Consider the following 25,963-nt stretch of genomic DNA (forward strand, 5'->3'; position numbering starts at 1 on the left):
AACAGTGCAGATGATGGATTCCGCCGTTCCGTTCTGGCATCAGGAGCTCGCGCTCCGACACTAACTCCACACCTGGCTAATTAGACGGCAGCGGTTACATTGTTAATAACTCCGGCGTCCCTAATTAGATATAATTAGGCAGAAGACCGCAGTAAAGAAAGCGCTGCGAGGGAGGGCTACTGGAAAAGCTGGGAGCACAAGGACCACCCCCAGAAGCAGCAGCACCACAAGCACAGACACGGTGTCACCTCATTTCTAACATGTTAGTTCTGTTTCGTTTCACTGGTGGTCCGTGACCTTCAGCGCAGTGCGGGCCGAAAAAGTGCGTCATGGATGAGAGAGAAAACGTGTAGAGGGACGTGTTATAGCGGGGAGCTTCTCTGTACGGGTGGCACGGAGGAACAGGCTTGTAAAGCCTCGTGTGACTCGGGTGGATGTGGATGTGCTGCACAACGGGCCGTATTAATTAACTGAAACAAATTGAATCGTCATACCCCGCGACTTGCAGCTTTCTATTTTGGGCAGAAGTGTAATAACTTGAGATATATGAGGGGGAGGGGGTTAAAATATTAGCAATAGTACCGGGAATAATACACAGGCCGTGCTTGTTTTCTTGATTAAAGTTTGAATAATGTACTCCAATTGTAAAAGTCACTACTGTCACTAGGCGGGAAAGAAGTTGCAGGTGTAGTCCTACAGCCTCTGTCATACTCAAGAGTCAAAGCTTTTTTTGCACTTCAAGTGGAATACTGGAAATTGTTTTTGAACTTTGAAAAATTCGAGCTGTCATTATTTGTTCATATTCTGCATGTGCAGTAATCATTTATGGTAGTGTAATGAGTACGGGGTTGCGAATATTTGCGCGTTTTCTTTTTTTTTTGGCCAGACAGTGTTGCGGAAGTTTTAAATTTACAAGGAATGTGTCATGTGTGCTTCCTGTCATTTGGAAAGGTGCCAATAAATTAATGCCGGGAAGTGCTCATTAATAACATTAAACGCGCAGTGTAAATGTACGGCGGGTCACTAACGAGTTAATGTCTCCTAATTAATTCGCACACGTTCCGAAGGGCGGACGTTAAAGACGGCAGCCCCCTAGGTGTCTCACTCTCGCAGTGTTAGCCTCGCGCGCACGGCTCGAGAGGAGTGTGGGGAGTGAGTCAGTGCGCTGACGTCACCGCCGCGTTGATTCGCTCAGCCGAACGCGGACGGTGAGTTCAGTGCGCGTGAGAGCGGGTCCCGCGAACTGCGCTGCGATGCAGCTGCCGTAATAACCACACACTGGGAAAACGAAACGTGCAGCCGAGGTGAGTGAGTGAGTGAGTGAGTGAGTGCGTGCGTGAGTGAGTGCGTGGGGCTCGCGGACCGCCACGGCACTTAAACTCATCGCTCTGCACGCTGTCGTGGGTTTATTTTCCAAAGCAGAAGTGTTCGTCGGCGCTGATGCCAAACTGTTTCTTTAAGCGTCACTTCAAGCAGCCACAAGTTCCATTAAAGAGCTCAGCCTAACAGTGCAGCTAGTAGTAGCTGAGTTCTGACTGAGCGCACAAATGTTACAGTAGAGGTGTGTTTAAAAAAAAAAAAAAAAAAAAAGTGTAGCATCCATTTGTGCCTTAGTACTAGTTTTCCTAAAGCACGCCACAAGGTTGAAGTCCTGCGTGCTGTAATTGCATGTTGAAGTTGACAGTTACATTCATCGCTTTCTTGCGCGGACGTACCGCGTTGACGTAAGCCGCGTGTTTTAGTATTCCGTGGATCACTACAGGAGGAACGTGCGGTCTGCTCCTACAGTTCACCGCGCGCCAGACACTGTGACGCGCACTGTGACTCCACGCACCCGTCTGCGAGGTATTTACACGCCTGGCTCATGCATAACCTTGTCATTGTTCTCGTGTTTTATTTGTATTGACAGGGCGTGGGAATTGCGTTTTCCGTAAGTTTATCCGGCGCACGGGTGTCGTTTTGTTGAGGCTCCGCGCACTTGCTGCGTCTCCCCAGCCGTTTTGGTCACACGGCCACGAGTGGAGGGTCCGCAGCGTGACAATTTCATCGTCTGACGGACCAAAGACATGTACATCACACGGGAGGGATGATGTATTATTATTGCTGTTCGATTTATTTTCATAATGGGAACACCGCTCCAAACGCACACCTCTTATTATTGCGTGTGTGCGGGAGAGTAGCGATCATATGGAAAACGTTTGTATCTCCTTGGACCGAGGGCTCCTGGAGCGGTTCTTTCCGCCCATCACAGAATATAAAAAATGTTCACCGGTGTGTTTGTACGTGCGCGGGCCGACGGCATGATTTAATACCCCTGCTTCACGTGGGTTAATTGGCATCTCGTGTAAAAGTCACTGATCGAAATGGCTCTTCAGTCAGCTGGAGCTGGATCGTTCTCTCTCCACATTGACTTTTCCTTCACTGCTCTGAGGAAAGCTGCAATGAAATGACTCTGTTTCGAGTTTACTGTTATTTGTGTCCACGGTGTACTGTATCGTATCGCTGCTGTGCGCTACAGCTAACAGTAAGGGAGCGTACGGTACGGAGCCGTATGGGCGCACCGTTCAGTTCTTTTCTCGGGCGAACGCGTCTCGACAGCAGCTCCGTTCACTTCGCTTGTGCTCGTGTGTTGACAGCACGTCCGAACGTTAAGAGTAACATCTACAGTTGCACACACACGTTACGGATCGATTACTTTGAAATGTTTGTGATGGTTGCGCGCTTCTTAATCCTTGACGTACATGATTATTTCAGCGAATCGCTTTCTTCCATCATAACACATCTTTGTTTTTAGGACATAAAGTGTTTTTTTTTTTTTTTTTTGTCAAAGCTTTTAATCCTGGTATTATTTGACAGGCAGCAGTGCACACGTGTCCTATTATTTTTATTATTTTTTATATCAGTAGGCTACGAAGTGGTGAATACGGGCTCCTCCATTGACATTCCGGTCGCTCCTCCATCAACAAGTCACTGTGCCCGTTGGGGGGAGGGGGGGTTGTCTCTTCATTTACACCCGAATCTCACTCCCTTTCGCTCGCACCGCACATCTCCGTCTCCATTCAGACACCGATCCGTCTGACAGCCCCCCATTTTTGCGCTTTTATCGATAACGTTCGCGCTCGGCGTTTAACATACTGGATGCCACTTTGCGAGTTGAATTAATGTGACTGAAAGTGTAACTGTACTGAGATCAGCTGTTGCGCCAATAGATGCCCTGCTGTATAAATGGGTAAATCATTGCAAAGTTGATTAGCTGCCATTGTAAGTCACCTTGGGCGAAGGTGTCGGCGAAATAAAGACGGATAGTGTTGCTGTTTCACGTGCGCGTAGGACCGACGATCAACCGGTTCACTTAATATTTGAATCGAGTCTGTTTGCGTATCTACTGCGATGGAGCCTCGCGTTGCTAAAAGCTCTACATCTCTATATTCTGTGTAAATGGAACGGATTGTTCTGCTTTATTTTTTTTAATAGTGCGTAAAGGACGTTTTTCTGGATTTTTATGTTCATTAATGTCGTACTCACAGGCTAATGGTTACCCACGCTATCTATGTCTGTGTTTGTTTCAGTCCAAAGTCTCCGTTTTGGGACCGGTCACTCGTGCTGGGAGTACATTTAATTTTAATATCATCTTCCAGCGATGGATAATTATTATAGAAAAGGTGTCGGGGACCCCCGGTGGTGACACGTCCGAGCCCGAGTCAGAAAAACATGGTGATCAGTGGCACTCGTTGACAGAACGGGCTCTTTTGGCTGGCTTTTTTTAAAACTATGGTATGGTGTAATGGACATGAGGCATCGTGCCCACTGTCCGGGGGGTCTGGTGTTCAGGGCGATAGTATGATAGCGGCTCCTCCATGTGATCGTGGTCCCGCCGTTACTGGCGCTGTTCGCTCTCCGCCCTCCGTGTGACGGGAATACCGAGTAAGATGCCATTTACACGAAATAAATAAAAATAAGATGTAAAAAGCGTGTATTGTCTAAATTTAATGTGGGTTTTTTTTTGTGTGTGTGTGGAACGGGCAGCTCACTCAGCCGTGCAAGGAGGAGGCGTGACGTGCTTCTTGTCCCACTGTCCAGGTCGTTTTCACGCCGCCGCTGTCGAAACGTGTTATTTCAATGGGGGAATATGAAGGAGCGCGCAGGTGAGGCGTGTGGAGTCACAGGGACGCGGCGGAGGTGCGTGAGCGCGGAGCGACGAGCGAGCGCCGGTTCGCGTGGACGGTCCGCTTGGCAGCGCGTGTCGCGTTCTGAGAGCCGCGCGCGCAGAGCTCGTCTCGTTCACTTCGCGGGAAACGTGTTTGGAATACGTTCGTGTCCGAGAATTTCAAGCGATGGCATCATGTCGAGGAGGGATTCTTTTTAATGATCTTTACTTTCATTCCCTTTTAACGCAGAACAACCAGAGCACTTTTCACTTGTTTATTTAGGACTCTTCTGTTAACATGTCCGGAATGCGATGTGATGGTCATGGTTTTTTTAATTATTTTCATTCATTTATTTATTTATAGCTAAATACAGGCGTTAATCATAGGTTAGTTCTATGCAGTTTGATCCTAGTTTGTTTTTGCTGTTTATTTTCATGCAATAATAATACTCGTTATAGAATGAATGCTAGATTTTTAATTTGCTTTCTTTGTTAAATTGTGGAATAACCTCAAACACGGCAATTTGGAAAGCTTACCTTGATCAATTTCATGTTTATTTCTCAAATTTTAAACACCACCCAGCCATCAGGCTTTCATATATAATGCAGTTCAAGTTTTCATCGCTGTACTGACTATCAGTTTTGTGCATGCTGCTGCATGTTTGAGTGTTAATGCATAGAACAACACATGATGCTTGTCTCCTACCATATTAAAATTGAAAGCATGGGCCCTTTTGCAGATGGTTGTCCGGCTGTCATCCCAATCAAACGTAGAATGAATCGGAAAAATGAATACTGGAATCCATCTTGCATTTTTATAGTGTAATCTGAACCACAGCTTAACGAAAACAAATTAATTCTTTGGTGTGCGCATGTTACAACCCTGTTTAACAGGAGTTTTTTTTGCTTTCTCTTTCCCTCTACAGATTATCTTGTTTACAAAGATAACTGAACAAATACTGGGGGGAAAGACAGCCTCATGAGTCTGCTCAGTGGATTTCGGAGACGTTATGGATTTGACTAAAATGGGAACGATCCACCTGCAGAACCCCTCCCACCCTACTGCTCTCCTGCAGAAGGCCAACCAGATGCGCCTGGCAGGCACGCTGTGTGATGTTGTCATCATGGTGGACAGCCAGGAGTTCCATGCACACCGGGCCGTGCTAGCCTGTACCAGCAAGATGTTTGAGATCCTGTTCCACCGCAACAGCCAGCATTACACCTTGGACTTTCTCTCGCCAAAGACCTTCCAGCAGATCCTGGAGTACGCCTACACTGCCACGCTGCAGGCAAAGGTGGAGGACCTGGACGACCTGCTTTATGCGGCCGAGATCCTAGAGATCGAATACCTGGAGGAGCAATGCCTGAAGATCTTGGAGACAATCCAGTCTTCAGATGAAAATGACACAGAGATCAATGCCAATGATGGTGGTGGTGAAGAGGAAGATGAATGTAAAGCAAGGCATGGGAAGAGCATGTTGATCTCAAAGAAGCATTCCATAGAAGAGGGTAGTTATGTCACATCTGCCCAGCATGGCTTGGCCCTGTCTAACATGGTTGATCAGAGTCCATCAGTTTCAACATCCTTTGGCATATCCACGATGAGCCCCACCAAGGCTGCTGTGGACAGCTTGATGAGCATTGGCCAGTCCCTGCTGCAGGGAAACATACAGTCTAGTGTGGGTGGTGATCCATTGACCAAGGGCAACTTCAATCCTCTGATGACTGAGATAAAGACAGAAATGATGCAGGTAGATGAGGGTCATGAGAGCCCTCAGACAATGGAGTCAAGCTCTTTGAGCAATGGAGAGAAGAGTGGGGAGTCAGACCGGAATCGGGAGGGCCCGGGAACTCCAACCCGAAGTAGCGTGATCACCAGCGCACGTGAGCTGTACTATGTCCGAGAGGAGGGTGCAGGTGACCAGCCAGGTGATGCCAACCAAATGGGCCTGGGAGGTATGGCTGGGTTGACAGAGAAGCACCTGAGCTCCTTGTATTCCGCACCACCCAACCACAAGAGTGAGACAATGCTCTCAATGCCTGCCTCAGTTGCATCCTCCATCCACATGCCCCCAGCCTTGGCCATGTCTATGGACTTCAGTGCCTACGGGGGGCTGCTGCCACAGAGCTTCATCCAGAGAGAATTCTTCAGCAAGCTTGGAGAGCTCTCGGCCGGCATCAAGACCGAGGGTCAGACCCAGGGTGAACGGTGTAACGTGTGTGGGGCTGAGCTTCCAGACAACAATGCAGTGGAAGAGCACAGGTAAATTTCTTGCCTCCGTCATTGTCATTTGCCCAACAAACAGGTGCTTAAATCTCGTTGCTTTGGTGTATGGAGGTGCTTTAAATCTTAGATTTAATGTGACATCCTGCTTTAATATTTACCAAGTCCCCAAAGAAAACAGAACAGAAAACACCAGTTGTTTCACTCTGTCTCTTTTTGCTTGCTAGGCAGGTAATTATTTGCCATGATTAGGTGAACATGATGTTCTCTTGGTTTGGACAGGGTATATAGTTCATGTCCAGCTTTTGGAATTTACTTGCAGTTATATGTACTTTCCACATGGAGGTCTGGAAGGAAAACTTCCTGCAACAGGGTCACTTTATGGATGATTTGTGGTGTTTCTTTTCTTACCAGGCTCTCTTTATTGAACTAACTGTAATTATGTGGCTGATTGGCTGTCATTCTCATTCTGCTCTTGCTCTAACCTCAGTGCTATGCTTGCGGGACATCTAGCAACCTACCAATTTTAGCAAAAATAACACAGAAGAAAACACATATGCAAGCTAAAGCCGCAAGTCTACCGGAGAGTTACCTTGGCTTTTGTTACAATACTTTGCTGTTACAATGGTTTCCCCAACACTCCAGTGCAGTGAATTGATTTTTTTAAAATAAATTTGGTAGTTTTTACTTTTTACTGCTTGCTAATAACTATATTACGAGAACTATAGTGTAGTGTTTCGAATTAATTATGTAATGGGATCATTTTTAAATTAACCTCTTTTAAATGGAAGTTGGAAAGATCTGGAGATGAAAGGATGAACAGAGCTTAGTGGATGTGCACCAGAATAATGTTTGCTGAAGGTTTCTATACCGAAAGTTTCTTTAAGCTCAGTTTTGCAGATCCTGTTTGGATGATACCTGGAATAAGTGCCTTTCGAATTGCACTTAGTTGTGTACTTGTGCTGAGGGGTGCAGCTCTTTCTTTGGAGAGAAGTTCAATCCAAAATGTTGACTTCAGGAGCATTGTAGTGAAAAAGGAGAGCAAATTCATGTGACACTTATAAATTGTGTGTGCGCAGAGTGGGTTTTTGCTGTATTTGAGAGGATGCACTCTGAATAACTGCAGTCTATTAGTCATTTTGGGGTTGGAGCACCACAAGCTGTTTGTCATGTTCGGAACGTGTCGCCCTGTGTTACTTTGAGCACTCCATTCATAAATGTGGAATGAAAACTTCGGCTTCACTGCTGACCACAATCCACATTGAAGTAAACGGTGGCCAGAAACAAATAGGTTGTGCCTCTTGTGCAATGCTGTGATTTCTCAACTCTTCAAAAAGAAAAATATCCTAAGATGGGTAGCTCCTGAATATTTTCATAGACTCCATCAGTTGTTCTTAGGAGTGATGGACACAATAGGCAAAACAAATATTCCAGTTGAGTTTTTAATTAATTGTTCAGAATTTGCAATCATATTGCAATGAGATCCAAAATTTTGGGTTTAATTACAGGTTTTTTTGTAACCGAATGCGGATAAGTTGGATTTTTTTTTCTTCACCATTTTGGGGCCGATTACCAACTGGCTTTCAAGGACCGGTGTTCTTTGTACCCCCTGGTGGGGCGGATCCGATCCTCCGTAGCACCAAGGCAAGCTGATCGCTTCCAGACCTGTCCTCGTGATTTGCGGCGAGCCCAGCCCTGGTCAAGCCCATTAGTGGCACCTGGTGGGGGGGTGGCTAATGGGAAGCAGCTTGCCACCTCCCACACCCCAGAACCCCCAGTCGTGGTGCGGTCATTGACAGACAGGCCAGCCCAGGGCCCCTGGTTGCCCAGGACAAGGAGGCCCTTATTAGCTTTATGAACATGGGGTATGTGTGCGGTGCGGGAGGGTGGGGGGATGTCGTCCCCAGGAAATGAGGCGCTGCCGCCCGGGACCTCGGCCTCGACCTCCACAGAGTAACCTTTGGGCTGGCAGGCTGTCCTCTGGTTCTTGTCAGTAGAGTTGGCTGGGGAGCTGTGGCCTGGGGCTGCTTGTCCTTTAAGGCCCTCCGTTCACTGTGGTGAGGAGAAAACGGTCCACTACAGTGGTTTGCCTCTGTTTATTTCATTAAGTTTTTTTTTTTCCAACAAACACTGACTTTTTTTTTTTTTTTTTTCTTTTTTAAGTTAAAAGTAAGGGTACAAACTTTGGGTGTTTAGACATGGAATGTGCTTTTCTAGTTGTATTTATCTGAGCATAAACCTGAACCACTAACCAATCCACCGACCTGAGGTGCATCTTGCCGCTTTCCTGGAAAAGCTGCCAGTCAGACTGACGTCTTTATTGTATTTCGTAAAAAGGCAGCAAGCAAAAAAAGGTGGGCGAGCGCCAGGGTGAACCGAAGCAGGTGTTCGCAAACACGGAGGCGTTAAACTTTTAGGGTCCCACGGTTTCGCTGCTTCTCAGGAATGGTGAGTGACTATTTTTAATCATCCTAAAGAGGGGTGAATGATTGGAGCGCTCCCTCTTACTGCGGTAAGTGGGTGTCGTCGATCTGGGCTGCCACTCCATACCTCCAGTGTTTATCCGGTGCTCTTGTCATACACCTGGAGAGAAGGGTGCCATTCCCAACTCTGCTGTCAGCTGAAGGAACAGTTTGGTTTTTTTTTTTTTCTTCCCCCACCCAACTGTGAAGCACACTTGTAGTAAAAAGTACAGTAGAACATGTTACACTTCTACATATTATGGATCTGTGATGGCTTTTGAACTATTGGCTTACATTTTGCTTTTCCCTTATGGTTGGGCGCTGCACAGTTATGTTCCTCAGTTGTGGGCGGCTTCGATTTGTAGATTGGGTTTATTGACCAAGGGTTCAGGGCCTTTGGCGTTTTGACACTTGGTGATCCATTTGTCCTAATCTGTAGGAATGCACAACGGTTAAAGTTCAGATGAAGATTTCATTTCGCTGTTCTTTCCCCAAAAATCCCATTCTCTCCTTAAATTTTCCCATTTTAAAATTTGTTAAATGATTTTGAGCATAGCAGAGAATATGCATTATGTGCTTTTTTTACTTATTTTTTTAAGTGTCTCCGCTCTTAATGAAGTGCACTGTTGGAGTGAATTTTGCCTGTGTGTCTGCGCGCTCACGGACAGCGGGACTGATACTGGAGCACTACTGATGAAGTGGTTTTCTCAGAAAACTGGTGTCTTTTATTTTAATGACATGTCTTTTATGGCTGCTGACTTCCTTTGAGTGGTGTTACTATCCTGTAATGTAGAATTTTGTAAGTATTCTTCAGAGGAAGTTCAGGCTTCTGAACTGGTGCGCTTGCAATAGTGGAAATGTGCCTTTCGTCTGTGGTGCAAAGTTTATGTTTTAAGATTGTCAAAAAAGAAATGATTTTTTTTTTTTTTGGTATGACAGAAGCTGGGAAAAAATGGTTTTAGTAGGGTTAAAATCAGTAGGCGTCAATATTAATTACTACCCCAAATTGTATATTTAGTTATGTGACTGCTTTAAGTGAAATTTGAAGGTTAAAATAAAGCCCCCCCCCCCAACTGAAATGTCCCCATTATTGCTTGAACCTTCTAACATGCTGAAAGATTACCATATGGTTTACTAAAGATGATTAGCGTAATTAAACTGCAATTAAATTAGTCTAGTCAAGGGATATCTCAAAATCAGTTATTGAGAGATCTGAAACCTGCTTGCTGAGGCTTACAGTTCAAAACAGAGTAATTATTAATGTGAGCACAGGAGATCAAGCATGCTGCTGCTCCTAACTTGTAGCTGAGGATGCAGACAGGCCGGTGTTTGCATTTGTGTGTAATGCGACAGGCATCGCGGCTGCCCATCTCGCTTTTTGTGTTGCTTTTCCGACGACCTTTTAAGCGCCCGCGCTCTGACGGCTCTCGGCACACAAGGGCTCATTTCTTGCGGCTAATTAACACAAATTTACCATCGGCCTGGTGTGGGGGCCCCAACTGTCTCCAGTTACAAACATGAAAAAATATTTCTGTTTGGGGGTTCGTTTTGGGCACAAACGGGTCAGGTTAACTGGCAGTAATTGTTTCCAGGTATCGCACAGGTCCCGTGTGTGTGAGAGAGAGAGTGAAAGTCTGTCTGTCTGACAAACACAGTGAAGGCATCCAGTAAAGACCTGCTTCCCGTGTAAATTTTGCCAGTTCCATTCATTCTGCTGCACCCTGGCATATGTCATAAAGCTCAGTGAAATGTGGATTGGTTCCAAAGGTTGTGGCCATGTACCGTTGAGGGGGGTCTTGAAGTATGGGAGAGTGGGTGTTCCTGTTGAAGTAGCCCTCAAGAGTAATACATTGATATATTGTGAGATTTACGATTGAGAGATTTAGAAACGAAGGGGGTCTGTTTGTTTTTCAATCGCCCGAGGTTTCCTGCAGGGGCTAAATCAAAATTCTATCTTCCCAGAACAGCGACTCTTTAGCTGGAGAAGGGGCTGACAGGATTGGATTTATTTCTTTTCCAAAGTTTGTGCTTGTGACTTCAGGGAACTGGGATTACTGCAACATTTGCGTAACCCCCTTGATAGGAAAATAATCAGTTTGCAAAGCACGGTAATTACTAATAAATAAATGCATGGTGTTCCGGCAAGGGCCTTTGGTTAATATTCTAGACGGTGCCGCCAAGTCAAAGGACTTGCCTCAGGTTGATCTGTAATGCTGTTACATGCTGTTGTTATGCAGATGACTTACTGCTAATGTACACCCCATGGGCAGGATATAGCAGAAACTTACTGTGGATAGTTTTGTGTGGGGGAGGAAGGACTACTTGCCCAACAGTAAACTTAAGACTTTTTTTTTTTTTTTTGATCCTCTTCTTTTTCTTCCCACCCCTCTCTAAACCTCTTGGGCACTTCAGGGGAAAATGGAATTGACACCTGTCCTTGTTCTCAGTCCCACATGATCAGTTTTGCTTTGTGCTCTTTAGGCCGCCTCGGTGCCTGGGTCTGGGTGGCATTAGCGCTAAGTCCGTGTTATAATAGCAAAAGGCCACCATGTGCAGCGGAGGTATGACCATATCGCTGAAAATCAACAGGGGAGGGGGGGTAGCTGGAGGTGTGGGGACGCTGATAACCCTGTGGTCTCCCCTTTGGTTTGTGAAGAGCAGGTGGGGCCGATAGAAGGTACGCTGCGCTGTGGGTGAGAATATCCCGAAGCGGTACGACGCAAGCGCCCCCTCACCTGAGGTTGGGGGGAGATGGAGCGCACCTGACACTCGCCCAGGTGCAAACCTTGGCTCCAACGGCTAAGGCTAGATGATACATCCTGTTTGCCAGATCTACCGCAACCAATGCTGCGATTGACGGGTAGCATGGTGGTTAAAGAGCTGGGCAAGTAATTTCAAGGTGAGTGTTGGCGTGAAGAAGGTACCTGGACTGAAATGCTGCATTAGACTACATACCTGCAGAAATAGCTAAACTTTAAGCTGCTTGGACCAAAATTTCATCCAAGCGATTAGATGGGGGGGGTATAAATTTCAACAATAAATGACCAGACTTCACTCCTCCGGTTCAGGCACGTATGCCACTCTGTGGTTCGATCAGCATGCCGTTTACTTTGTACGACGAAGCATAGTTTCCGTGGTAGTTTTGTATTTATTTACACCTGTTCAGCAAACACTCCCAGGGCACATGGTTGTTTGCACTTAGTGCTCACAATGACCATTAGTAAATGGCCGTGCTTCACCTGAACGCCCCCTTTCTCAGTGGGTTGCCTTTTATGCATCTGTTAGTTCATCTGCCTGTGCGCATACCTCTGACAAAAGATTTACTTCAAATGCACTGTAAAGAAGTTTTGTAACTGGGGCTGATGGGTGACTGTTTGCATGTGTGATGATTGACTTTTTCCATTAAATTTCACCCCTTCTCAACCATTACATGAAAGTTTAACAAGCTGCGTGACCACTGCGTAAAGAGTGTCCGGGAAGTGACGAACACTCAAACTGTACGTTTTCCAAGATATTATGCAGTCTGTAAGGTTTTCGGGTTGATCTTGTGAAATTTTTTTTCCCTCCAGGATTTTTAGGCATAACACAAGTGCAAAAGTGATACTGTACTTATTAGTTGACTGAGTGGATATTGAAATGGTGTATTTAAATAAGACACCCCCTGTTGTGCTAATTCAGCTTGATGGTGATCAGCAAACTCTCATTCTGGCAACGCTGCGGCGTTTTCTTGTACCTTTTTCAGAACTTTAATGCCCTTAATGTAGCCCACGGTTGAAAAGGTTTAAGTGGTGTTAATGCGGCACCGAAGACGAATAACTGTCCTCAGGACATCCCGTTATGCGAGGAGGCTTCTGCTGAGAGAGCTGTTGAACATTGCTCTTGTAGGTCTCTGCTTTATTTGGGAGTGAAGTTGCTCTGCAGTAAATCTGCATCTTGTTCACTTGCCCTGTAGTAATGTTAAGCTCCGTAGAAGCACTCTGCTGTAAATATAGTAGAACTGAAGGGCACTTTCAAAAATACCAGCTCTAGGGCTGACTGGACAGTGTTGGTGCTTGGTGTCCTGCTTTGACACCTCTACCGCAGGTTCTGGCTGAACGCCAGGGGAGGATACTGTTGTTCCTGGAATGTTCTCCTTTTACCTCTTCATTAGGTCAGTTATTATAGTAAAACAACAAAGCTGACCATACAAAGAGGTAGAGCTGCTTTTGTTGTCAGACTGACTACGTTGTCCAGCTTTTTTTCTGCTCGCTGAACTATTTTCGTCAACCTCTGGCCGGTACTTCAAGTGTCTCTAGATGTTTAGGGCACTGACTGAGCAGCTCATCATTACACTTTTCAGGAAGATGAGAACTAATGCCCGGGAACCTGCATCTTCATCACGTTCCTCAAGGTTTGCGGCTCTTTCCTCGATAGTGAAGAAAAGACTTGCTCATCAAATATTGAAACATTCTCTTTATGCACCACAAATTGTCCAGGAGGTTCTTGCAAGCATGTTATATGCAGGCACCGTGACACCCACACACACACACAGAAGGCTCTTTCCATTATTAGGTGCACACTTTGGATGACACGCTGGCTCAGGCAGACCTACCATGAGCACGTCTGCAGCTTATTGAGCAGATAAGGATCAACCTTTTCGCGTGAAGCAAGGCCTCTGTTGCGCGAGCGTTTCAGGGTGCTGGTTTATGCCTGCCTCTCAGCACAACCCCCCCCCCGCCCCAGGCCCCTGAGAGGCCTGCGTGATGCCAGGTGGCTGGGCCCCTCCAACCTGCCGCACATCGGAAACGGCGCCGCTCAGAGGAACGAGGGCGCAGCCGAAATTCGGTGGCATTCAACTGAATCCGCAAGGGGGTGGGGTGGGTAGATTAGCCTGTGGAGAGCTGTTGTGAGGGAGGTTTTGCCCCCGCAGGTCACCCCACGCGTTCCCCAGCTGCTTCTTTCTATGCTCTGTGGCAGCTGCTAAACCTCAACCCAAAGTCTGGCCTCTCGCTGTCATGCAAGCTGTTATGAAACTTGCAGTCTGCACGTCATGCCCCTGCCCTCACGGTTCAACTGCGGTCAGAAAGGGTGGAGGCTGGAGGCCACTTTAGTCCCCCAAACCTGATGGTCGCTCATCCGCTCTGTTCCTGTAGTCAGCCCGCCTGCAAATTCTTACTTGTGTTATCTAACTGACTCCTATCTTGTATGGTGTTTTATGAGGCAATAGTGACAGGCTGTAAACCTGGTGCTCCCACGCTTGCTTTTTTTTTTTTTTTTTTTACGACAAATAAAAACGGTCGGATGCTATCGGTTGCAAAATGGATATTGTGAAATTATAAATGGAGAAGTAGGTAGCACCGTATTTGGGAGGTCAGAGTTCAGTGCTGTTTGTTCCAAAGGATCTTGAAGGGTGCACTTGTTATGTTAGCCCTAATTAACCATTAAAATATTCAGCTCTTATGTTTGGATTATGGTAAACGGGAGGGGGAAAAAAAACGGATAGTGATAGAAACGGTTTGCTGCTGTCCAAGGACCTTTTTTAAATGTGTATTTGCCAGGATGTTTTGAACCGATTCTTGGCACTTCGCACAAGGATTATAAATATGCACAACCTGTAGCTCCTGTTCTCAGTTTCCCTGTGTTCCTTACATATGGTGACCCTCGGCGCACATATGGTGCGTGGCATGGACTTTAAAATAGTAAACCCCTCAACCAATTTCGGGACATGTTTTGCAGTTCCACATTATCACTGCAAACTTCTTGTGGCACCTGTTACATCATTTATAGGGTTTCTTTTTTTTTTTTTTTTTCCTTTTTTTGGTATTTACACAGCACTTGTCATGTTTGTGTGTGTTTTTTGTTTCAGCCATTGCAGTGCATTAATCCTGTCAGCGTGCCATTAGCATCTCATTTCTGGCCTCGGGACATGAAAGAGGGTGCGATGCTCCCTCGTGGGCCGTTGCGACACCCCGCCAGCGCCCGTTCACAATGCCGGCCCCGGAGCAAAGGGCCAACCCAAGCGTGCATGAGGCTGCGTGAATGGCTGCGCCGCGCCTCCGGAATCCCTGACGGCGGCCAATCGGAATGCTCTGCAGGCTTCCGCCAAGAGGGTCTCTAATTAGCTCTTTTGTTGGATGGGTGAATAGGGTGTGAGAGAGCAGCAGGGGGCCACGGGGCAGGCCCTGACGTACGGTACGGACCAGCACAAGGGGCACGGATGGGGGATGGACGCAAGACCCATCACAATGACTTTCTGTGCCTGTGTTCAGGTATCGCTGCGCCTCCCCCTTGGGACCACCAGGGTTAAGTACTCATCGCCAAACAGTGTTTCGGTGTGTCTTACACCTGCGGCGTAAGTCAGTCTCTTCGCGACGATCCTGAAACTCTAGTTCAACAAAGTCTAAATGTACTTTTCGTTTTACATATTAAATGTGTGCGTGGCTCCTGTGCCTTTCCTTCCCTACTTCCTTCCTCTGTGTGGACCGAGCAGGTGCAGCGCTCTGCCACATTTGTTCAGAGAGCTTAACTTTATACGCAGTTGATTTGAATTAGGGTTTCTGTTTATTTTTAGTGAAATCATTAAAAAAGATCCATAGCTATGTACAAAATGGATCACCCACAAGAAGCTGTTACTGCAGAGGCATAGTAAACGAGGCTTAGTGGAGCGTGCGGTGTCCCTTACTCTTCCCACATACCGACCGTGTCCCGCAAAGAGCCGCTGTCCTGTGTTGCGGCCGGCTGGGCCTTCCTGCGCCTCCGTGGGCTTCGTCGCAGGAGGAAGGCACGTGGAGACTGGAGTCTATCTGTGATGGCAGACAAAAAGTCTGAACCTGACCCCCCACCCCGGCCATCGCGCTGCCACGAAATCCCTCAGAGAGATTAAGGCCGGTCTTCCAGCGGCGAGGCCGGTATCAGCGGAACACGGGAAGGCGGGTGTCGCTGCTGGACAGTTGTGCTGGACCTGCACTTTCTAAGCTAGGTTGTAATCCACTGAGGATCAGTTGGGTAAACCTCAGGAATAAAGCTTAAAACCATAATTGATTTATGTATTTGTTGACCAAAAAAACTTGGGGGGAGCCCAGAAGGGATTAGCAGTCGGCCAAGGATGAATGATATACGGTATCCCCCCCTTCTCTGCCCCCCACAGACATTCTGTACTTGGGTTACAAAATATATTGTGGAGGTAATTCCAGTTTGCAGCAGATTTGTTTTTTCCACTGGGGATGCTCAGGCCGAAGGAATTAAGAAATGCCGCTGTGACTCCAGCACCCGCAATAGATGATCCAACTTGGTATTTTATCCAAAAGAAGCCGTTCTCCCTGTTAATGGTTCAGATCCATTTTTACAACCTTACATTGTAAGCTGAGCAAAAGTCATTCTTATTTTTAATACTAAATTGGGCCAAAATTAAGCGGGGGTTTTTTTTTTTTTTATTTTTTTTAAGCATTACAATATGTTGTCTCTATTTGCACAGAGTGTAAGAGCATGGTTATTTTCATTGAGCTGATGCAATTGTTTTGTATCAAATTAGGTTAGTTAAATAAGACACCAAAAGCTTGTTAGGAAAAATTAGGAAATTGGATACCGTGCAATAAAGTGGTTGCGGCCCCTTCTCTGGCCCGCCACCCCACCTCTGGTGTGAGTTGACTGCGTAAGTGGTTTAGTAGGCTACAAGAGAGAATTTCCTCACTAGAAGTGGTGGCTCTGCTCTCAATGACTCAAATAGCATCATTTCTGTTTCGTTCCGTGGCGGGAAGGTACAGATGACGCCGTCACGATCGAGCATGGACCGTCAAGTATGAAATGGGATTGCGCGCCCCCCCCCGTCCTTCTGAAACTCCCTCAAACCTCTTCCCGCAGTCAATTTTACACTCGTTGCTCTTAGCGTGACCTTCCGCGGTAACAAGAACACGTCGGCTCTCGGCGTTGGGGCCTGTTGCCATCCTTCCAGAGTTTGGGGTTTATTTCAGCTGGCCTCCTCTTTCAGCCACGAGCAGTTCGCGGCCTCTTGTCCATCCCCTCGCAATCCCCCCCCCCCCCCCCCCAACAGGTGTTGGTGCTCTTATCGCTGCGTCACGGCTTATCTCCGAGTTTCAGCTTCCTGTCTCCATGCACATGCCTGAAAGTGGGGAAATATTTCACTTAGCCTCTGACCCAGGCAGGCGCGTCCAGCCCAGAGGAGCGGCCGTTTTGCCACATTCGAAGCACTCTGAGAGCGAAGGCCTGCCACGCTCCATAGTCCCTGTCGCACGCGTCGCGCCCGGCGGCACGTCTGATTGCCTTTTGCGTCAGCCTGAAAAAAGTGGGGGGGGAGGGGAAAAAAAAAAAGCATTTGCTACAACTCCGTTCGTCTGGACCATTTTTTTTGGTGATCAAAATAAAACGAAATGCTGGGTTGCGAACCCCACAGCGCCCACCCCCACAGCTTGTGCAAAGACAACAGTGGAGGGTGCAGGACAAAGGGGAGAGTGTCTCTTAGAGGGGAGAACCCCCCCCCCCCCAGGAGTTGGGGTTGAGAATCTGACGGTGCTTTTTCACTCTAATCTTGGCTATGTGGGCGTAGCACTGCGAGGCTTGGGGTCTGGGAGCCATGAGAGCCCCCTTTGTGGAAGGTCGGCTCTGTTACAGTAGAGTGGATGCAGGGGTCTCGTCACGGACAAAGGCGGGGTCAAACAGGCCCCCATTATTTACAGTAGTCCTTTTCATTGCCCGAGTGAAACAGGAGCCTCCAGGGCCCCCGTGGGAAGGGCACTGTTTTTGCTCAGTCAGGCCTTCTGTGAGGTCAAAGGGCATGGTGGGGTGGGGGGCAGCTGACTTTTCAAAGGCCGCATAGAAAGGCTCTTATTGATCAATAGTGAATTTTTTTGTGTAAAGTTTTTAAAATGGGAGAGCCGCACCAGATTGCTGTGACCTTGATGAATGGGAGATCTTCAAGGCTGCTGATGATCAGTGGGCTTTAAACCTCAATGTCAGTTACAGTGGGAATGTTTTGACCCACCAAGCACTTTGTTTTACACTGCTGACCAGTCTTTATCACCCTGCATTCTTAACACACGGAGAGCAAAACCACGTCTTTTTTTCGCCCCCCTTCAACACAATGAACAAAGTAAAGCCATTAATCATGTTCTCTTAACCATGCTTTTGCAGTGTTTGAAGATCAGCATCCACATTTATAAGACTGGATGACCTAATGTGGTTTAATAATACAATGACATATAAAGTAAATGTAGAGAGCAGTAATGCTCCACCTTCGCACATGCTGGAGGAACCAAATGTGACCAAATTATTAGTCTTTTTAACCATAATTCAGGCAGTTTTTTTTTCTTAAGCATTTGGTTTGTTGAAAGTGTGATTTCCAGGCAGCTCTGTTGTACACCAGTCTGTGTGTTTCAGCTACCAAAACCATTTAAAATGGGGGGGGGGTGGGGTGTGTGTTTGTTTTTCTTTCATTAGAAATTGGAGGGAAACAGAAACCACACCCAGCTCACTGAGCACGATGGGGAAAAATCCCCATCTGCCAGAATCCCTGCATAATCTTGCCGTAATCTTGATTCACATGTTTGGCACGTAAAATAGAGCCCTACATACATTAAGAACAGCCCAGTAGCTGCCGGCACAGGTTTTATCATATTTGGTGGGGACACAATGAGGGTGAGGTTAAAGTTCATGTGGCAGCGAGGGTAAACTTTGAAGTGGGGGGGGGGGGGGGTTGTCCCAGGGTCCTGGGGTCCAGTGTGTCCTCACCTTTCAGACCATTGTCCGCAACGGCACAAAGACCTCTCGCTGCCGGACCCGGCCAGCCGTAAGCTTCACTTGGCAGGGGCCTTTCATTTGGCCGAGAGGGCAGCGAGCGGTGGGGGTGGGGGTGGGGGTGGGCTCGGGCCCGACAGTGTCACAGCAACACTGATTCACATCATAGCTGTCATAACAGTACCCTCGCACTGCTCTGCATCCCTTGTACTTCATGTCACTCTTGCACATGACTTTTCTGTGGCGAGGAGAAGATGAGTATGGGCTTTTGCATGATTGAACTGTGTGGGGTTTTTTTTTTTTTTTTTTTTTTCCCCCCCCTCCCCCTTTCTCACACCGGTAACTTGTTTCAATTTGGGGGAGGAAAACTTAACATATGAATTTTGTCAGTTACCTGATGGCTAAACATAAATGTGATATGAATGCAGAGCTACAGTTCGCAAGTTACACTGCTGACATTGCGCCCCCCCAGCCCCCTGAACATTGTGCTGTTTCGGTGCCGTAAACACTTCTTATTCTTTGTTCACTTGAGCGACTCGGAGTCCCTCTGGTGTGAAATGGAGGGGTGGCGGCATGGGGGGTGGGTGGTCATTGCTGGCATCCCGTTTTTGTGAGCTCTTAAAGGTTTTAGTGGCTTCCGCAGGCTCTCAAGTCATCGGGAAGGGGAGAGCATCGCTGCCAGATGCGTTCGGCTTTGCCGGGGCGCGGCCCTGCTCACGGTCGGCACCGCGGTGGTGCCAGCCCCAGCGCGCTTTCACCTCGCAGCAGCGCAATTGAGTAATGAGGCCTCCATTCGGGAGCTGTCGTGCCTGCTCTGCACCATAATGTTGTGAATGGTTAAAGATAAACCTCTCCATACACTGCTGGGACCAAAAAAACCCCCCCCCCCCCCAGAGTCCCAATCATGTAGGAGAGTTGGTTTTTAAAGCTGCTGCTCCACCCTCTGTCCTCCACTGGAAAACTCGGGGCGTTCGCACCTGCAGCCAAACTCCAGTTGTGTGTATGCGTGCGCATCTGCTTAAATTGCAGGTTTATTGAATTAGGCCCCTAACACCTGGCAGATTTATTCGGGAAAGTATTGTATCCGAAAGATGAGTTGTCGTGTCAAGGTGCAGTCTTGACGTACTGGAGCCGTGTGTTAAGACAAAGAAATGCCGTGTGAAACTTTGGACATTTTAAGAAGGTTTATTCTCGCAGGATTTCTCTGGAGATGACGTGAACATTCTAGATTTCTTTTTTGCCCATAAGTATAGGTGGGGAAAATAGAATAAATTCAAGAATTTTTGGAATTAACACAAATTACACTGGAAAGAGTACATTTTTAGCATAAAGGACTAAAGGGTACTTTTTTCATAAATTGAAAGAACTGCTGTTACATTGTTTTGACCTTAATATGCAGTGGTATTTTCTTATGACTCCTGTTATATTTACAACATGCTAAATGGATACTGGATAGGCATGAAATGCTTATGAGATTACAACTTCGGTTAACCCAAATCAATTCCGTTAGACAGCTTCCCGAATCGATGTTGGCATTGTAATCGATGGGAGAAATTTATGGCGCACCTTTCAACGATCTTGTTGCAAAGTGTGTCAGTGCAACAGAAAATAGTCGTAAATCACATTTGCATTGGAATCAGTTTCTTTACAAATTTCACAGGTTATGTTTCAGCTGGGGTTTTTCCCCCTTCCTCCTGTGTAGTCTGCCATCCAGTCAATAGTCTGCGGTAGAAACGCAGCTGAGACGTGATGCCCGTTTTTTTTTACAGAAGCTTGAAAACTTCCGCACCCCTGATTCCTGTCCCTGCCTTGTGAACGCTGTCGACGTGTTGCCGGGGGCAGCCAAACGGCAGCGGGAAACGGGGATTTGGAACGTCGCCACATGATTGCAACCGCTTTTGGAGCCTAGGCGCCATGCTCCTTACTGGTTTTCAGGGTTTTCCCTACCAGCAAAGCCTAATAAATCTGGACAGAACCATTTGCCGCATCCAAAGACCAGTGCCGGCACAGTCCGCCAAACTATTCAGACCAGAGAGATATTGAGGCTTTCACATGGCCCCAAGGTCCCGACCGCCTTTGTCCGGCATGTTCGTTCTTCCTTATTGAGAAGAGGGTCCTTTAAGCACCCTCGACCCCCCTCTGTGCCTTTTCCTTCAAGACATTAATGGTGGCACTGGAACTAATTGCAAACCTTAGATGTTTTGAGATCCACATTGCGCCCCCCCCACATCCACCCACCCACCTCCAGCCCAAAACTCAAGTGAATGTGAAGCTGCGGGATTCATGGCTTTGCAAGAATTCATTCATATTTGAGTTGCATTTATAAAAGTTAAAAGTAAACACATGTATGTAAGCAGCATTGTATTTAATTAAACTTGCTTAGAAGTTAACAGCATGTTTCCTTTCAGTTTTTATGTAGGTTTTTGGTTGATGCTAGGAGGTTAACCAATCCATTTCCTGTTTTCTAAAATAAAATTGTAGCTTTTGATAAACGGGGACACAAACATTGCCTAGTCACTTTCTCTGGACCAGATGGTATATTTACTACCAGGAAAAACGGGCATATTTGTTGTGGTGTTTCTCGGTTTTTAATGGCAATCTAGGTTTTAAGTTTTATTTTCTGATTTCTTCTAAAATGCTGCCACTACAGTAACTTTTCCAGCGCACCGCTCCGTCGTGCGTCCCCTGGCCGTGACTGATGTGGGTTTTTCTGTGTCTCTCAGTCAGTGGAAAGGAGCTTTGAGACGGTGATGGAGACAGAGCTTTGGAACAGTAGCCCCAGGCAGCTGCTCATCACCCAACGCTTCCCATCCCTTTGATTCTTTCTTGGTACTCCTAAACATCTCGGTGCAAAGTGGAGTTTCGTGGGTGGGTGACAGTCAGTGGGTTATTGGGTTGTCTGCGGGAGGGGGTTCGGTCTTTATGATTTTATTGGAGCAACGACGTGCGCTTCACAAAGCCCAGGTCCTTGTCTTCCTCGTACGTTCGCACCTCAGACGTGGCACGTGTACTCCCGCCTGCCCGCCCGGGGCGGTGGCACCCGCTGCGACGACGTGTCGGAGCAGAGGCAGCCGTAAACCTGGCGGCGTGACCCCCGCATCATGCCGTCGCTGTGCCGAGAGTGGCCGAACCGCGTGACTCTCGGAAGACGATCCAGTTCGGTCGCCCTCCCCTCTCTTTCTCTCTCTCGCAGAGAGAGGCCTTAAATTATAGACTGAGCATCCAGCTGGTCGCAGTGAGAAATCCATGTTGTGCCCCCCCCCCAGTCTCAATGTAAAATCAACATTCTTCCTTCTGAAAAAAAACACACCACTCTGTTATAGCTGGCAGGGGCACGGGGTGCAAAGACTGCACGTTGTCAAGGGAGCACATCTTTCTCCCCCCCCCCCCCAAACAGTCGCCCACAGGGGCAAATTAGAGATTCACTGTCGGTAGACAAAATAGGACATGAGGGGAGGTCAATATTAGATTTATCACTTCTCGAAACATTTGGAGAATCTAACCGGAGGGCTCGCTGCTGTTGAGCGGGGCTAAAAATAGATGCCACACGCAGCTCGGCCCCTGTCTGAATTACACAAAGACAGGAAAAGAAAGATGGAAGGGAGACGACACCACGTAGGGCCTGAAATCCTGCAGCTTTTGTGGATATCGGGGATCAGGCAAAGCTTGGCGGCCTTACGCTGTCTTGTAGTGGTTTTCCCTCCGCTGCTGAAATTACAGCACAGCATGGTGGACCGCGAGTGCTAAATACACGAATGTTATTCCGGAGTACCGTGATCTTTATCCCGCCGTGCACATTAAAATGTTGTAAATGACGAGGCAGAGCTTGTTTTCGGAAGGTGCCTTGCACTTTAGAAAGTGTCCTAATGCAGAGGTTACGGGTCTCGTGCGTTGTTCCCTCCGAGCAGAGTAGCGCTGTACGCAGTTTGCTCGTTGCCTGACGGTAACGGTTCATTGACAAACGCAGCCTTTTCTTGTCGCTTGCCTTAGTGTTGCAAGTTACGGTGGCAATGAAGAGGAGTTAGTTGGCTGCTTTTGTCAGAGCTCAGTAAGTGTAATGTCGAAATGAATCGAATGCAGGAATTTTATAGCTGCGTTTGTTTCACGTTAGAATATTAAGGCTTAAACGGCAAACGTTTGAGGTTTTTAAAAAAGTGTTCCTGAAATGGTCTTGCTGAGCATTTGACTTGTGTTTGGGTTGGGTTAGGGTTAGGCTTCTGAAGTGTGTCAGCAGTGCGTCTGACTGTCCGTTCCTGACTCCGGCGGTGCTCCTCCTCGGTGCAGGCCAAGTGCCCAGCTTCTTCTCTTAGCATCAGAGTAGGTTTTATTTTTTTATTTATATTTTTGCAACTTTCCTCAAAAGCCCAGATGTGATTAAAGATAAATGAGAACAGAAGGGTCCCTGTGGGCTGTAGTCCAAGGCGCTTTTCTTTTCATTGATAAAATATTGAAGCTCCCCGTCCCATCCACTCGTAACCCCCCCCCCCCCCACTTCCCATATGGCTGCCTGACACCTTCCCCTTTGGCAGTAAGGATGCTCTGTCTGTGGCGCTGCAGCATGTTGTTTGGTCTGTATCATATGGCTTCCATACATAATTGTGCATTGGACTGCAGACCCCCCTGTGCCCCTCATGTCGTCCGTCCTTAAGAATGCAGCGGATGCAGCGAAGTCTGCCGGGAATTCTTTTGAGCCGCGAGGGTTGGAGAGCGCCGCTTCTCTGCGATTTGGCCGTCAGTGGTCAGGATGGTCTTTGCAGAACTTCCAGTTTTGAACGTGATGGCATGCTTGCATCTTCTCTCCCCCCCCTTTCCAGACTCCCTCTGGTAACCATATGCAAACATGGCCTTTCTTCCCTGTGTTGTGCCGTTTAATACAAAGCTTACAATTAGTTGGACAAACTTATTCTGAGAGCCGTGCGTGCGTGCATTTGTGGGTGGAAACCCTGCAATAAGCGAAACTCAGAATTCAAACATGAACGACACACTTAGCACAAAAATGTCAGTGGTGTTTAAAAGATTTTTATTTAACCCAAAAATACTTTTACTGTCTCGTAATTAATGTCGAAAGCAGTTTAATACGCCAGCTATTGTGGCGAGAAAAACGGCAATTCTGTTTCTCACTATTAATTTTAAAACGTAAAATGTAAGACAATGTAATTTGAGAGAAACTTAAATGTACTTTTAATGTAACTTTATACCTCTTTATTATCCTATTGTGTATCCCTAAGGCTCTGAAACCTTGGAGGCCGTTCAATCCAGCAGTCACGGCTTTAGTTAATTAGCTGGGCAAAGCCATGTGAAATTAGCTTTTTTTTGGTTACTTATAGAGCACGAATACGTCAGTCACTGACATGAACAAAAATAATAGTAAGGAAAGAACGTTAAAACCTGTTCGTTCGTTCATTCATTCATTCATTCATTCATTCAGTTATAAAATCAAGCATCTCTTGTTCATATGAGCTACCCCTGCATGTGAGCGAAATGTGGAAAGTGTTACATGCCGCTCCACTTTCCCACGTGGGTTCGAGTTTGGCACAGCATCCTTGCGGCATGGCAGCACGCACCAGGCTGATAAATGCTCAAAGTAATGAAGAGCACCTGGCAGCGAGCGCCACGTCACATCCACCAGGGCCGAAGGTCCTCTAATCCGTGGCCAATTTTGCCAGCCGACTGCGCGTTCTGATGTGGCGCATGACAATGTCCTCCTATGTCTGCCACTTCCTCTGCTGCTCTGCGGCGCACATGCATTTATTGTGTAGCGTAGTGCACTTCATATACCTAATAGTGTCTAAGTGCTTAAGGAACTTGTGACATTGTACGGGTTCCGGTCCTCGTTCAGAAACTGCGATAGTACCCTTTTGCAAGTCATTTGACAAAATTCTAGTGTCTATGCATGGAAGTGCAATAATGATACTTGTACTCCTTCACAGTACACAGGTTGTGTTTTTGCTCGACAAAATGGGACGGCATGGCTTATTTAACGTTTTATTTCTTTCCTTCATCGACTGTCGTCAGATGTTATCGTCAGCTTAAACATGTGATATCACACGGATAACAGCCCCCCACAGCTTCCTCCTTTCTAGGTGGCTGTAATTTCGGTGAGAAAAAGGTCCTCAGACATGACACGGGACAGGTGTGGCAAACCTGGGAGCAGTCTCGATATGTTACTCTTGGCGTTTCCGTTGACTGGAAAAGAGGTCACGATGGAAAAGTGTTGAGATTCCACCTGGCTGGACATTTGTCCACTTCCCCCAAGAATGTTAATGAACCAGAACTTGCATTGAAAACCAGACTGAAGTCACTGGGAGCAGTGATTTAACCCCCCCCCCCCCCCCCCCCCCCCCCCCCTTTGGTATCCTTGCATGCAGTGCTTTCTGATGGGCCATGTGTGTAGAAGGTTCCAAAAATCACTCATTTATTTTTTGAACTTGTAGCACATTTATAACCAAGTGTGTATGGGAGTGTTTATTTTGAGCTGTTTATTATAACCTCTTTGCAAAAGCGCTCAATTAAAACATTTGCCACGTGAAAGTAAGGACAGAGTGATGCAAATTAACCTCCATTATTTTGTGCTAATCATGTTGTTAACACTCGGTGACACTTTGGCCAGCTTGTTCCTGCATGACAGCGGTAGGCTTGTGCCTTAGACTGAATGCTTTGCTTTCATACATTTCTTTACCCTGTTTTTATGAGCTTATCAGCCTCTAATTGACTGCATAAATCCTCCTTGGAAATATGAACCGAGACTCCTAAAGATGCTGTCTCCTGTCCAGGTGTCTGGAGAGGATGTTTCGGAAAACAAGCTTAGGGACGCCCACCGGCTGTCTCTGTGCCAGGACATCCACATTTAGAGTCTCTGTTACTCAAGCTGTCTTTGGGGCCTTTTCCTCACAACCTGCTGCGTTTCGTGCCCTCTGCTCTGTCCAGGCACTTTGCCTCTGGACGTGGCTTTAAACCGCTAGTTTGCATTAACCCCCACGGCAGTATATTTAATCTGACCGTGTGAAATGTTCCCCATCGCATCATGCACATGCAGATGTGAACTTTTTTTTTTCTTCTTTGCCTCCAGTTGACATTACAGGGTGAGGTTCGTTCCTCTCATCCAGGTTAGATCAGAAGCCTGTAAGCGGATCGCCGTGATGTGGGATTAAAACTCGGTCCATTCTGTCACACGCTTCAGGAGCACCCCTATGGAAGGTCACATCTCTGTTGTTCTGACACTTGGCACCATGGCAGCTGACGGCACCCATGCCTGTGGTCGGAAGATGAACGCAGGTCCCAGATGTAGCAAGAGGAGAATAATCGTGATATGAGTTGATGGTTGCATTCTGAATGTTCAACAACATGCGCCAGCTACAGCAGGGTGTTTGTTGGTTCAATTTCTGGAATCTTTAAAGAGGG

At 47.0% G+C, this 25,963-nt stretch overlaps 1 protein-coding gene across 2 annotated transcripts in view; it reads left to right on the plus strand.

The window, feature by feature from the left end:
- Window positions 1–1,103: 1,103 nt before the first annotated feature.
- zbtb16a (zinc finger and BTB domain containing 16a) overlaps window positions 1,104–25,963 on the plus strand; it is a 98,217-nt gene continuing 73,357 nt past the window's right edge. Inside the window, exons 1-2 of one of the 2 annotated variants that reach the window (XM_018755234.2) lie at window positions 1,104–1,304; window positions 5,074–6,410. In XM_018755234.2, coding sequence (XP_018610750.1) covers window positions 5,158–6,410 — 1,253 coding nt within the window. In that variant the 5' untranslated portion in view covers window positions 1,104–1,304; window positions 5,074–5,157. The other variant, XM_018755235.2, reaches the window with a different exon arrangement.

This window comes from Scleropages formosus, chromosome 4 (assembly GCF_900964775.1).
Source record: "Scleropages formosus chromosome 4, fSclFor1.1, whole genome shotgun sequence".
NCBI classification, from domain to species: Eukaryota; Metazoa; Chordata; class Actinopteri; order Osteoglossiformes; family Osteoglossidae; genus Scleropages; species Scleropages formosus.